Genomic DNA, 13,031 nt, shown 5'->3' on the forward strand with positions numbered 1-13,031 from the left:
TCTCGTGTCATTTGTTCAATGTGGAAATATAGAGACTTAATGTAATATATGTAATATAATTGTTTACATTGGGCTCGTTCAAGTTTACTAAGCTCTTGGGAGATCTTAGCAGATCATGTACCAAAAACTAAAAGTGTCTACATTCTCTCTAAAGAATATCTATTAGAAAACAATGCAAGGTATACTAATCTAAGCTCAGTCCAGCGAAGAACTTAGTAAACTTAAACAAGCCCATTAAAATATTAAATAATTCTTAAACTCGGTGAAAAATATACTAGAAATTCAAATTGCGCGCATACGCCCGCGCTCTAATCTTGAACCAATAAGGAATCAGGGTCCATGTTTTTGATACTAAGCTAACTTCATTCTACCATCAATTTTAGTATATATATAAATATAAATAATATATAATATAGGATGATGAGTATGATATTGAAGTTAACTGACAACTGTAATTTTTTTAATTCTTATAACAATTCAATTACAATAATATAAATCCTTTTAAACATTGTTCCTTATAATTTATTTTAATTGTCACATGTGGAATTTTTTTTTAATTTTTTTCATTATAATTTCATTATTATAAAATTTTAAAATAATTTCTGTCTGTCAACTTCAGTGTCTTTTAAACTTCCCGCAAATTGGATGTTGCTCCGTCGGTAATGTCCGATTTTTTGTGTATTATTATCAGTATTTGTATTGAAGTGTGCGTGGTGCCATCTTTTTATAATTTTATGTACATACAATATTTTATCTAGAGACATTGTATAAGTGGTATAAGCAGAGGCACGAAAAGTATTGAATCGATGACGTCACAAAAGACGAGACAGTAATAGGAGAGGTGGCTCGGGTTGTACGGAGGCCGCGCGCTGAAAAATGTTGCAATTATATTAATTTATTGTCGGTTTAAATAAATAGAAGTCGTCAAGACGCGAGCACGATTCAGTTACTGTTCTCGTGACACGCTTAATGTTTATCTTTTCTTTTGTTATCACTCTTGACCACACGTGGCTTCGTATTGAAAATAATTATTATAATACACCAGTGTGAGGTTTGGACTCGATGAGATTGCGTACATATTCGGGAGGCGAGAATCAAGATCTTTATAAAATAAAGTGCCAGAGAAATCTAAAACAGTTTTAATTTACATCTCGCGTTTAAAACAAGTGTTTTATCATCAAAATAATCGAATTAATAAAGTAAACAAAATAAGTATCTAAGTCATTATCTTCATTTAGTTGAAAATAAACAAGGTAAAGTTATATCCATACCGGTATAATATATTTTATTAACCGACTATAAAAATATTTACTACAACATTAGTGAGGTTAGGGTTGGGATTTTTTCATATAGATTAAACGTCAACTCAACTAACAAGATTCGATAATTATAAACTTTTTTTTTTATTTAATACATTTTAATACTTGGTTATATTTCTGACCGCTTTTCCAATGACAGTAAAAATCGGAGTCATTAGTGTAAAACAATTTTTGTTATTTTTAATTGAAAAATATAGGAAACAATTTTTTTTTAATTTGTAACTATACTTTAAAAAATAATTTTATTTATACATAATTCAATTTTTAAAATTACAAAAATAGTTTTTTTTTTCTTAAAAAATTTTAGTTATAGAAAATTCGAAATGTATCAATTGAATATATTCTAGAGCTAGTTTATTTTATTAAAAAAAAAAATGTTAAATAAAATAATTATTTTAACATAAAATTTTTGCATGCATAAAAATATGACACCGTAAACTAAGCAGTAAATTTCTATATGCAACATAAGTAATCTAATCTGGTGTCTATCACAAAATATGATGACATTATTAATTTATAATCATGGTTACATTACATTCACCAGAAATCCTAAATGACTGTAGAAACTGTATTAAATTCTCCTGCGGTCGCATTTGACGGCGACAATTTATTAATTCATTTAATTAATATGAAATATACTCCGATATAATTATCTAATCGCATTGTTGATCGATTAACTAATGATAAAATTTTTGGGCAATATATTAATAATAATTCCATTAACATTGACATTGATGATTGTAAAAGCAAAAATAAGATATAATTGAATTTAATGATGAAAAAAAAACGAAATAATTTTTATATTGTTGAAATAAACTCTGATTCGCAATCGATAATGCAATTCGGACCGGGGAAAATTGAGGCGACGATTGCGCGACTCGTTGCGCATCGAATATATATAGGTATATGTGATTTGGTAAATTTATTTAATTGGATATTTAATTAAATACATGCCTATTATTGACAGGTTAAATACTTGATGAATCTTAAATAAGAAGAGCTTGCATGCTCAAGTTAATCAATCATTTCGCTGCTGATATTGATAATGATAAAATTAATGTTAAATTCTGATCAACAAAATATTGTGGTACTTATTATAATAAAGTAGATCAAGAAAAAAATATTTTTTATAAAAATTTAAATTTATTATAAAAGTAAGTAAATAATTAAGCAATTAAAAATGATATTTGTTGGATTTCCAGCGAAATAAACATTTGGAAGCGACTGCGCATACCGTGAATACGGCGAGTACACAAAAAATGTATTGGTGTTGTCAGTAGTTTGAATTTATGTTGTATTAGTGAAAGGTTAAAGCATCAACATCGTTTCAAAATAAATTTATAATAACAAATAATGAAGATTAAAAAATTATATCGCGTGATTCTCTCAAGTTTGGTGTCACTTCCTCGTCCTGGCTTTAAAAATAATGTTGAGAAAGAAGTTTATTTTCAGAGAGGAGAAAAACAAAATGGAATATGTAGAATAAAAAGAGATACATAGGGACAAGACGCGTGGGTTTTATTAACGTTCGATAAAATACAAGTGACAGGATAACTGAACATCGAACGAGAAAAATAGACAGCCATTCGTGAGCTAATTTCAAAACTCAACTCACATTATTTTATTTATTATTGCACTAGTAAACAACTTTTATATTATTACAGGTATTATAGAAATTTAATACGGTGCTTGTGTCTGTATTTGATGTGTAATGTTCATGTTTGGTATAGTGACGGAATTCGGGGGGAAAGATTCGGCAAGTTGGATGAGTCTGACAGATCGTAAACACCATTGTTCACGTTCTTTACTGTTGTGTTGTGTTATATATATTTTGTCTGCATTACAGCACGTGGCTGTTTCATTCTGTAGATCGGTGTTTTTTTTTATTACAGTCATAAATTAAATAATTTTCTTATTTATATGTGGATCATCATTAGCAATAACTTCTTGACCGATTTTTTTTTTAATTTTATCGATAGCGGATTGGAGTTCAGAAATGTTTTTTAGACAATAAAAAACTTATATTAACTGTCAAAATCAATTTTTTAGTGTTGATCAGAAAAAAAAATTCTTACTTGTAGGAGTTTCAATAATTATAAATGTAATTTTTTGAAAATATAATTTTAGTATTAATTTAATTGTTAAAGGAACCAAAAAAAACTATCAGATGTTTACTGACTTATGATACTAACATTTAAAAATTTTAGGGATTTTATTCCAGAAATAATTTATTAAAATCTCTTCCGAGTATTAATTTATTTTTAAAAAAATTAAACAATGATCAAATGTTTGCTGATTGCAGTATCATAAAATATTATTTTAAAAACATATTGTGAGACTGAGATCGATGAAAAATTCTAAAAGACCTATAAATAAAAAATTTATCAATTTCATTCTGTTCAGATTTTTAAATATTATATGTAATAGAATATTTAAATGAAGGTACTTATTACTGTCAAGTAATTATAGTTCTCAATTTACATTGCGTATGGCTTGTGTTTTATAGTGAGTATAAATTATCATTAGAGTGAGTATTGACGTAAAACTTGCGTGTTTTTGCTCCATTGATCCTCATTACACTTTGTCGAGCGATATGAAAACAACAAAGGCGGCTAAATTCCTAAATATACATATTTGTATTTATTTGATTTAATTTTCATTAGCTAAAATTATTTTTGATTAAAAATAAAATATCAATTTCCTAAAACGTTAAAATTTTGTTTTATAAACCGCAGTTAGTTCCCGGCAACATCTGCATCATACCGCTGAGATCTCAAAAAATCCAAGAGCAATATTACATGTGACAGAATGGTTGGGTTACGTGGAGTAGAGTACAAGCGAACCGATAAAGCTAAAAAATATAAGTGTGTATAGAACAGATATAATATGATATAAGATTGAAAGAGGAGTAGAATAGAATAGGTAGTCTAAAAAATTTAACTGTAAACTTTTTTGCAAGTTTATTTCTTTTTCATACTTTGTTCATAAATTTGAGTAAAGAAAAACCAGAAGATAAAAATAAGAAACCAATATAGAGTTACTTAAAGTAGGAAACTGACCAAAATTTCTGGCTATTGGCGTTAATATTTTTAAATAAAACTCCAAGCCAGCATGCGACGTTGCGACGATAAATATTGGATTCGTTGGAAAGATGTGCTCAGCAAGCGCCACTTGCGAATAATGGCGTCCACCCTTTTTTTTTCTCTTTTTTTCTTTCTCTTTCTCCCTCATGTTTTCATAACTTGATCACAGCCTTTTTTATTCAATTTTTACAATTTATATTTAAGTATTAAGTATATTTGCAATCTAAATTCATTTTTATCACACGACATACGTATCTTATTGTCATTATTATTAAGTGCAAGATCTTAGTTGGGTGGCTAATTTGAAGGAAAAAAAAATTTATGTTCAAGATATTTACTCAAGTTACACTAATTACTGAAGCAGGCTTATCGCTCGTTGTATAAGTATAGCTAAGTATCCTACGTTAGGTGTTTCATTAATGCGAATTATAGCCCGTCAAGTAACAGCGATCACGCTTGATGAAACACCATCTCGTGAATATTAAATTTATTTATATATTTTTAATTGCGTTTATAAAAAGACGAAAAAAAACTACTTTATTTCTAAAAAATGTATCGAAAATATTGTTCATGAAAAAAAAAAAAAAAAAAAAAAAAAAAACTAGATCTACCATTGCAATTTTATAATCTTAACTTAAAAAACATTTCTTTCTAGAAATTTTAGAATTTTTAAATTTAAAAAATTAAAAATCATACATTTGTATAGAAATTTAATGCTTTTCATAAAAAAAACTGATTGGAAATGTGAAAATCATATCTGACAATTTTTAAGATTTAAAAAAAATAAATTAATACTAAAAATTGTTTTTAAAATTCCAAATATAGAAATTTGAGAAAACTACGAATGAAAAATTTTTTGGTACTGGTTTATTTTTTAAATAAAACCAAAAAATAGTCAAGTATCTACTAACTTCAGTATAGTTTGTTAAAAACTAAATGTACTGGGCATACTTGCTAACTTTTATCCAATCAATATAATAGATTCACATAGACAAACTATTAAATATTCAAAAATTTAAAAACAATGCCATAAAAATAATACGCACAAATAATTTAACATGAAAAATTAACACACGAATGCGACTGTAAATATGCATATGTTCAAATGATCTTCGACGTAAAATTAAAAAAATTTTGCTATACATATTTGGTTTATTAAATAATCTCCAAACTTAGATTTCAATTTTGTCTGAAAAATTATTTTTTGTTTGGTACATTAAGTAAATTAATTATTGTCACAATATTGCAAAACGTTGATATCTGATTTTTAGTCAAATGTGAATACTGGAACTAAACTGGCAGTTTCTGCCGACAAATTGACCTCTCGTTGATGGCGAACCCTTTTGCCAAACGCCGTTGATTCCATTATAAAAAACCGGTGCAATGTGTTCATTTTTTGCAGTGTTGCTACAATTGACGCGAAGCCTTTGAAGAGTATGTATGATACGATGATGTAACATCTGGCAACGTTGGATATCCACTAAAATTTTGATGGTGCGATTCGGTGAATTATGTGGGAATTTAAAAAATTTTATGATTAAGTTAATATTATTTTTAATTTATTTAATATAGGAATAGCTAAATCGGCTTAGACTAATCATGGGTAGTTGTTGTCTGTTAATAGCGGCTTAATATTAAAAATACATGATTCGTGGGTATAAAAAATACTTGATTAGTATGAATTTAGTTGCCGCGGTACGATATAATTCAGTGTTCAATATATTCCCGTGAGCTTCGAATATAACATAAGCTGGCCAATTAATAAGATTAGCCAATCTGGGAAACCATTTATTTTTTCATTTTTTTTCTTTGTCACGAAGGGTCTACCTGTCGTTGAATGAAGCGCATGCCAATCATCCCCCGTAAACTATAATAGCCATATTTTTGAGTTTAAAAATTTTAATGAAATATGTTGAGGGATCAATTAAGTAAATCGTCACGTTTTGTGCTAAATTTGAGCAATAATTATGCATAAAAAATATTTATTAACATAGATAATAAGCGTGTCAAATCAAAAATGATTTGAACAAAATCTGTCTTTATGTATAAACATTAAGGTGGCGGAAAAAATTGACTATTCTTATCTTTTAAATCTTTTATGAAAATATGTTTTAACTTTCAAAGATGTCGGATAAGTAATTGTTGATTACAATATTGTAGTAATAATTATTTTTCTGATTTTTATTCATGCCTCGTAGTTTAATTTGTTAACAATAGAAAAAAAAATTGTGAGCAGTAATTTTTAAGTTAAAAAATCGCTGAAAAATATTGACCATTCTAATATTGACTAGTAGTATTATGCTTCTAAAATTTATAAATAACTTTTATTTTTAATTTATAATAGCACTTTTTTTTTACTTCTTTAAATCTATAACATTTTTGTAGCCATTAAACTAATCTTTTTGAAATATTATATTAATCTGATCAAACAAGTTGTACTTTATAACGAGCAAAAACATATTAAATAACAGTACGATTGAATGATATTGAAATCAATGACCGAAACCATACTAATAATAGGTACATTGGATAATTTATAACACCAATTGTTGACCAGAGTATTATTTTAATTATTAACATGATTTTTGTAATAAAATTTTTGATAAATACTTATTTATTGATTATAAAGTAATTTATTTTTATATAAATTGATCATAAGTGTACGTACCAAACACGGCGAGGTTCAGTTATAATGACCAGTTTTCACAACTTTCTGATAATTGTACATAAACTTTTTTTTTTTTTTTTTTTTTTTTTTATTATAAAAATTGCGGATATTTCTGTGCAGATGTAAATTTTTATTTCAAGTATAATTAATAATTAAAAATTAATAATTACGTAATGAATATAAAATTAATTTTTTTAAATTAAGATTTTTATTTTAATTTTAACATTAAATGTTTTATGTTATTTTATTTTTATGCTGCCTGGTCAATATTTGGTTTTTTTACCCTAATTTGAAAATTAAAAAAATTTTGAGAGATTCTTAAAAAATTTTTTATTGAGTTAATCTTTGAATTTTGATAATTCAAAAAATTTTCATAGGAAACTAAAAAAGAAAATAATTAGTTTTTTGCGCTAAATTGATAAAATAAGTAAATTGATTATTACAAAAAGAAAAATTTGATATTATACATGAAATTGAAATAATTTATAAGTTATTTACATGAAAATATTAATTTAGTATTCATTTTGAATTAGTAATATCTGTTCAATATACCAGTGGTATTTTATTTATTTATTCATGCTAAATCGCTTGGGTTTGAGTCCCAAGTGAGATCGGAGGAACGGCAAGTAAAGTTTCTCGGTTGTACGTAGTATGTTGTATCCCGGGGGTTCGGAAATTCGAGGAGACGACACGAGGAATTGGCCAGTGTGTATAGTGACATTATACAGAGTAAGAGTATTGCGACGTAGACGTAACGTGAGTAGAAAGACCAAGTAAGATAGAAAACGAGTGGAGAAGAGAAAAGAAAAAAGAAGCCAACAACGACGCCAGAGTCGTGTTATAGTGGCGAAGGCCGTCTAATGATGACATTTAAATGCAGTGCCGCTTGTTCGGTGTTTCGCGGTGCGCCCAATCCCCATCCCAAAAGCTAAGGTTACTTCATGACGAAAATGCTAGAAGATGATAAAAAAAAATCGTTAAATTTTCCACTTATAAATTTTATTTTCTTAAATATATACAGCCTTATAAATATATACTTGGAATATTTTTTATAACTATAATTTATTTATTTATTTATATTTCAGAAAAAGGATAGAACCCATAGCAAGAGACTGAGTGGCCTGGAGGTAATAGACAAATCTCAAGGGTTGATTTGAAAAATTACACATAACGATATGGAGTTTGTAAGGGAGGAATGATAGAATGCAAGAAGGTAGTACTGCGGTGGCGCTAGCAATGGTGACTCCTGGGTACGATCAGGACCCTGCAAGTGGGGTTGCCGATTATACAACGCACCAGGATCAAGCTCAATTTGAAGCTGATAAAAGAGCTGTATATAAACATCCTCTGTTCCCGCTATTGGCGTTACTATTCGAGAGATGCGAACAAGCAACACAGAGTTCGGACAATTCAACATCCGAAAGCTTCAACATGGACATACAGGCTTTTGTCCAGCACCAAGAAAGAGACCGAAAGCCTTTTTTAATCAATGACCCAGAGATTGACGGTTTAGTACGTTATATTTTTTTTTTATTTTTATTATTTTTTATTTTATAAGAAAAAAAAAAAAAAAAAAAAAAAAAAAACAAGTGAGGATAAAATAAATGAATATCGACTAAATAACTTTGTTTTGTTTTTCGTCTGTAGATGATAAAAGCTATTCAGGTGCTACGGATTCATCTGTTAGAGTTAGAAAAGGTTCAAGAATTGTGCAAGGACTTCTGCAACAGGTACATTTGTTGTCTCAAAGGGAAGATGCAAAGCGAAAATTTATTACGAAGCGACTACAGTCATCACGGGCACGACATCGGTCCATCAAGTGGCAGCAACGGGAGCAGTCCACTGCAGGTTAGCTGTTTTACCTCGACTGTTTTCGAGAATCACGGCCCTATTAATCCCAAACCTGTTTAGTAATCCTAATAGTAAAGAGGTGTATGAAATCCATTTACATACTTTTGGTATAAAATTCTTTGCTTATCTTATCTATAAACTAACTAACTATCATATTAACCAAACTATTTATTTGGGTGCTTTTATTTTTCTATGTGATTAAAAATAGTATCAACTCACACATCCTTTTAGTGATAAAATAGGATTACGGTAATTAATATAAATATTAGGTACTTGTACACCTCTTAAGATACAATAGGATCCCACCCCTTACTCTCTGACAGCTAGATGCGACATATATTTGCCAGGTGCTGTCATCTACAGGCAATGATGTTGAGCCGGGAACTAACGGACTCGGAGTGAGTAGAGGAGACACGCCGTCCGAGAACGGCAGCACGAGCCAGGAAATCGTCCAGGTCGAAGGCATCATCGAGAGGCCTTCATCCGCCCGATCTTCATCTGTTGCTCAACGCTCCATCAGATCCGACAGTCAGGACCAGGATGATCCACTGTCACCTTCTACCGTTCATGGTAGTACACCTCTCTCTCAAATTGGAGCCCATCCTTGTGCTTCTGTCAACGATATTTATCTTGGTCAAGGTAAGTCTGAGTATCTGAATTATAAGTTTCATTTTAGTTTTAAATATCACACTCCTACACATTTCAAGTTTGGTTTTCCTGTAATCCTTTAATCATTCCCGGGTAAAATATTCAATCTTTCAGATATTCTCACAGATCCTTTAACCGATCCTCTGACAGACCCGCTTGCCCATCCTTTAATTGATAAAGATGTGTATCTCAGTGATCGAATTTACGTTGAAGAAGTCGGATATTGGGGACTTGTACCTATGCAAGAACGTGAAAATGAGTATGGAGAAATAAAACACTCCAATCATGGAAAATATTCCGGTTAGATTTATTTATTTAACATAGCGCGTTACAGATGCCATAAGGGCGTATAATAAAAATCCTATTTTTTTTTCCGTCCAAAAAAATTTTTAGTTTGAAGAAAAATTTTTTTTTATAATTATACACGTTTTATACAAAAATACGTCGGTTCCCAAAAAAAAATTTTATTACACTGATAAAAAAATTAACTTGACTCAAGAGCCCAAATCTTGAACCAAGAATACCATTTTGAAGAAAATGATTCTCTTGACTCAAGAAAATCATTTCTTTCAAAATGGTATTCTTGGTTCAAAATTTCGGCTCTTGAGTCAAATTAATTTTTTTATTAGTGTATACGCTCTTATGGCATCTGAGGTGAGTCCTGGGAGCCATAAGGGCGTATAAAAAATTTTTTTTTTTGAAAATCAAAGTATTTTTGTGTGAAACGTGCAGAAATGCAAAAAAAATCTTTTCCAATCTAAAAATTTTTTTTGATAGAAAAAAAAATAGAATTTTTATTATACGCTCTTATGGAATCCGAGGTGGGTCCCGAGAGCCATAAGAGCGTATAAAATTTTTTTTTTAATTTCTGCACATTTTGGGCGAAACTACATCAATTCCCAAAAAAAAAATTTTTTATACGTTATGGATTTTCACCAGGACTTTTTGCCCGTATACACCCTTATGGCATCTGGAAAGCGATAGAAGAAAAAAAAGTTCTTTTTTGGTGTAATTTAAAATTGTTTAATATATAAAATTGTTTTATTAACTATTGACTTATTTTTCTCCAGATATTACCGTTCCAGGATCTCCTTCCTCTATACCCAGTGAAGATGAAGATGAAGGATGTGGATCTACACCTTCAAACCATACCAGTGGTAGTGGAAGCAATCGAAAGGGTAGACAAAAGCGCGGTGTACTTCCTAAACAAGCTACTAGCATCATGCGTGCTTGGTTATTCCAACATTTAGTTGTAAGTAAAATAAATTAAAAGTTAGCTTAAATTTGAAATTTTAATTTATATATTTAAAGTGTTTAATAATAAATAAATCTTATGCAGCACCCGTATCCTACGGAAGATGAAAAACGTCAAATAGCAAGTCAAACGAATTTGACGTTACTTCAAGTAAATAATTGGTTTATAAATGCGCGGCGACGAATTTTACAACCAATGTTGGATGGAGCAGGTGCTGAAGCTCTTCCACGTTCAGGTAAACGACACAAAGTTATGAAACATGTTGTACAACAGCAGCATCAACTGCACCAACAACAGCAGCCAAGCGGTTGGCAGTCAGGAGATTCGGAAAGCGACTCAGGTTCTAGTGATGGTGATGGAGGAGCCGAGAGATTTAAAGACGGCAATGATAGTGATGAGGATCATCTTCACTGACCTCTGTCATTTATTAATATGTCGTTAACCTCTCTGTGGTACCTTCGAACCAAGTTGCTCATTACAGTATTAAGGTATTCGAGGTTAGATAACGCTTTAACTGTCAAATACGTAATTAATCACGTGAATATCAGGGATTCGTGGTTAGAAGTTATCTCGCTCTTGTACCGGCTAATAATCTTCATTTTCATTCATCTATTTCCCAATTAAATTTATTCAATCATAGCTGCCAATATACATAACGTTAATTTAGATTGAATAATAATGTACGATCATTTTTTTTTCTCTTTTTTTTTTTTTTAATTAAATTATATTTTATATTATTAGGCTGTTTATCTATCATCTATTTATAATAATCATTTAGGCTGTTTTGTTATTAAGATTTCATGAAATATAATTTGTATAGTAATAATTGGACGAATAGCTGGATTATTTTGTGGAAAAAAAAAATTTTTTATTTTAATAATGTGCCATCGTCAGAGAGTGTGGTAACTTTCACGCGTAATCTGTTCAGCTCTGCATCGGCGTGACTTAGCAAAGTGCTGTCCCTCCAAGATAATAATAATAATATTAATATTAAAAATAATAATAATAATAATAATAATAATAATAATATAAAACTTCTTAAATAAAAATATATAACAATTATATTTTTAAATTCTAAGATTCATCTCTGCGCATGTAACGCGGGCAATGATCCTCGATACTGCTGTACATAAACCATACTGAGCAGTTATGAACATTATAAAATACTTAATAATTAATATTTGTAATTTTAGAAGTAAAGATAAAAAGCAAAATAATGTTAAAATTTAAAGTACTTGCATAAACGTTATATTAATACGTTGTAATAATACTTTTTTCTTGTAATTCTAAAAGCATTTTTAACATGACATACGCACACGCCACTTGTAGTTTGTAAGAATTATTATTATTATATATAATATTAATGCATATACAATATCTGCATACCATTATCATTTTACGGTAGTCTCTTTTCATTAAATTAAATCAAGATATTGTAAATTTAACGACAAAGCAGAGACACTCGAGTACTTAAATTGAGTAACACTTCCACATTAACTATTTATATTAATTTTATCTTTACATAATAGTTCCGTCCATAACGGCTTAACTTCCACTACTCAACTTAAGTGTATTTTTTTAAATTTTACATTCTATTACTCCAGTTTAATTACAAAGTCTTCAAAATTGTTTTATTAATCGTGTACTTCAAGATTTAATAATTCAAGAAATATTTTAATATCATGAGCGTTTAAACTTTGATGAAATTTCAATTTATTCAAGTGAGTTTATAATTTTTCGTGTTCAGTAAGATAATTATGATTTTTTTTTTATATTATTTAAATTAAAAGTGCGTTGAAGAATATATTAAATTTTTTTGTGATTATATCTTCCAAAATATGTTAAATTAGTAATTTAGTGTGCAATACTTTGTATTTAAGTAAAAATAGCATCTTCAAGTTGGAGAAATAAATAATCGTTTTAACAGTATTGCCGATTGGAGACCACTGCGTGTATAAATGCACATAATGTTGAATGCAATTGAATAATTATATAACAACGAATTGATCTAAAATTAATGATCTCGTCTATTAAAAATTATACCTGTGGCGTGTATGTACGTGCTCAAATTAATTATGATTGTTTAATGTAAGAAATTTAGTTTTAAGGCTGAATCACGTATACGTATGTGCTGCGGCACCAGACGACTGTGATAACTCGGTGGGCGGTGCCCAGCCTCCTAATACTTACTATTTACTTGACGATCA

The 13,031-nt window shown here is 29.2% G+C and overlaps 1 protein-coding gene across 3 annotated transcripts; it reads left to right on the forward strand.

Moving 5' to 3' along the window:
• The first annotated feature begins 823 nt into the window (after positions 1–823).
• Positions 824–12,276, forward strand: LOC123260481 (homeobox protein PKNOX2-like). 3 transcript variants are annotated; one of them, XM_044721588.1, is made up of 6 exons: positions 824–1,253; positions 8,156–8,582; positions 8,718–8,918; positions 9,269–9,560; positions 10,640–10,821; positions 10,909–12,276. In XM_044721588.1, the coding sequence occupies exons 2-6, from the start codon at positions 8,274–8,276 to the stop codon at positions 11,236–11,238; spliced, it is 1,314 nt and encodes a 437-aa protein (XP_044577523.1). In that variant the 5' UTR covers positions 824–1,253; positions 8,156–8,273; the 3' UTR covers positions 11,239–12,276. The 3 variants fall into 3 exon arrangements, with proteins under 3 accessions (XP_044577523.1, XP_044577524.1, XP_044577525.1); XM_044721589.1 differs by lacking the exon at positions 824–1,253 and adding an exon at positions 2,626–2,907; XM_044721590.1 differs by lacking the exon at positions 824–1,253 and adding an exon at positions 2,940–2,958.
• Positions 12,277–13,031: the final 755 nt, after the last annotated feature.

This window comes from Cotesia glomerata, linkage group LG3 (assembly GCF_020080835.1).
Source record: "Cotesia glomerata isolate CgM1 linkage group LG3, MPM_Cglom_v2.3, whole genome shotgun sequence".
Classification (NCBI taxonomy): domain Eukaryota; kingdom Metazoa; phylum Arthropoda; class Insecta; order Hymenoptera; family Braconidae; genus Cotesia; species Cotesia glomerata.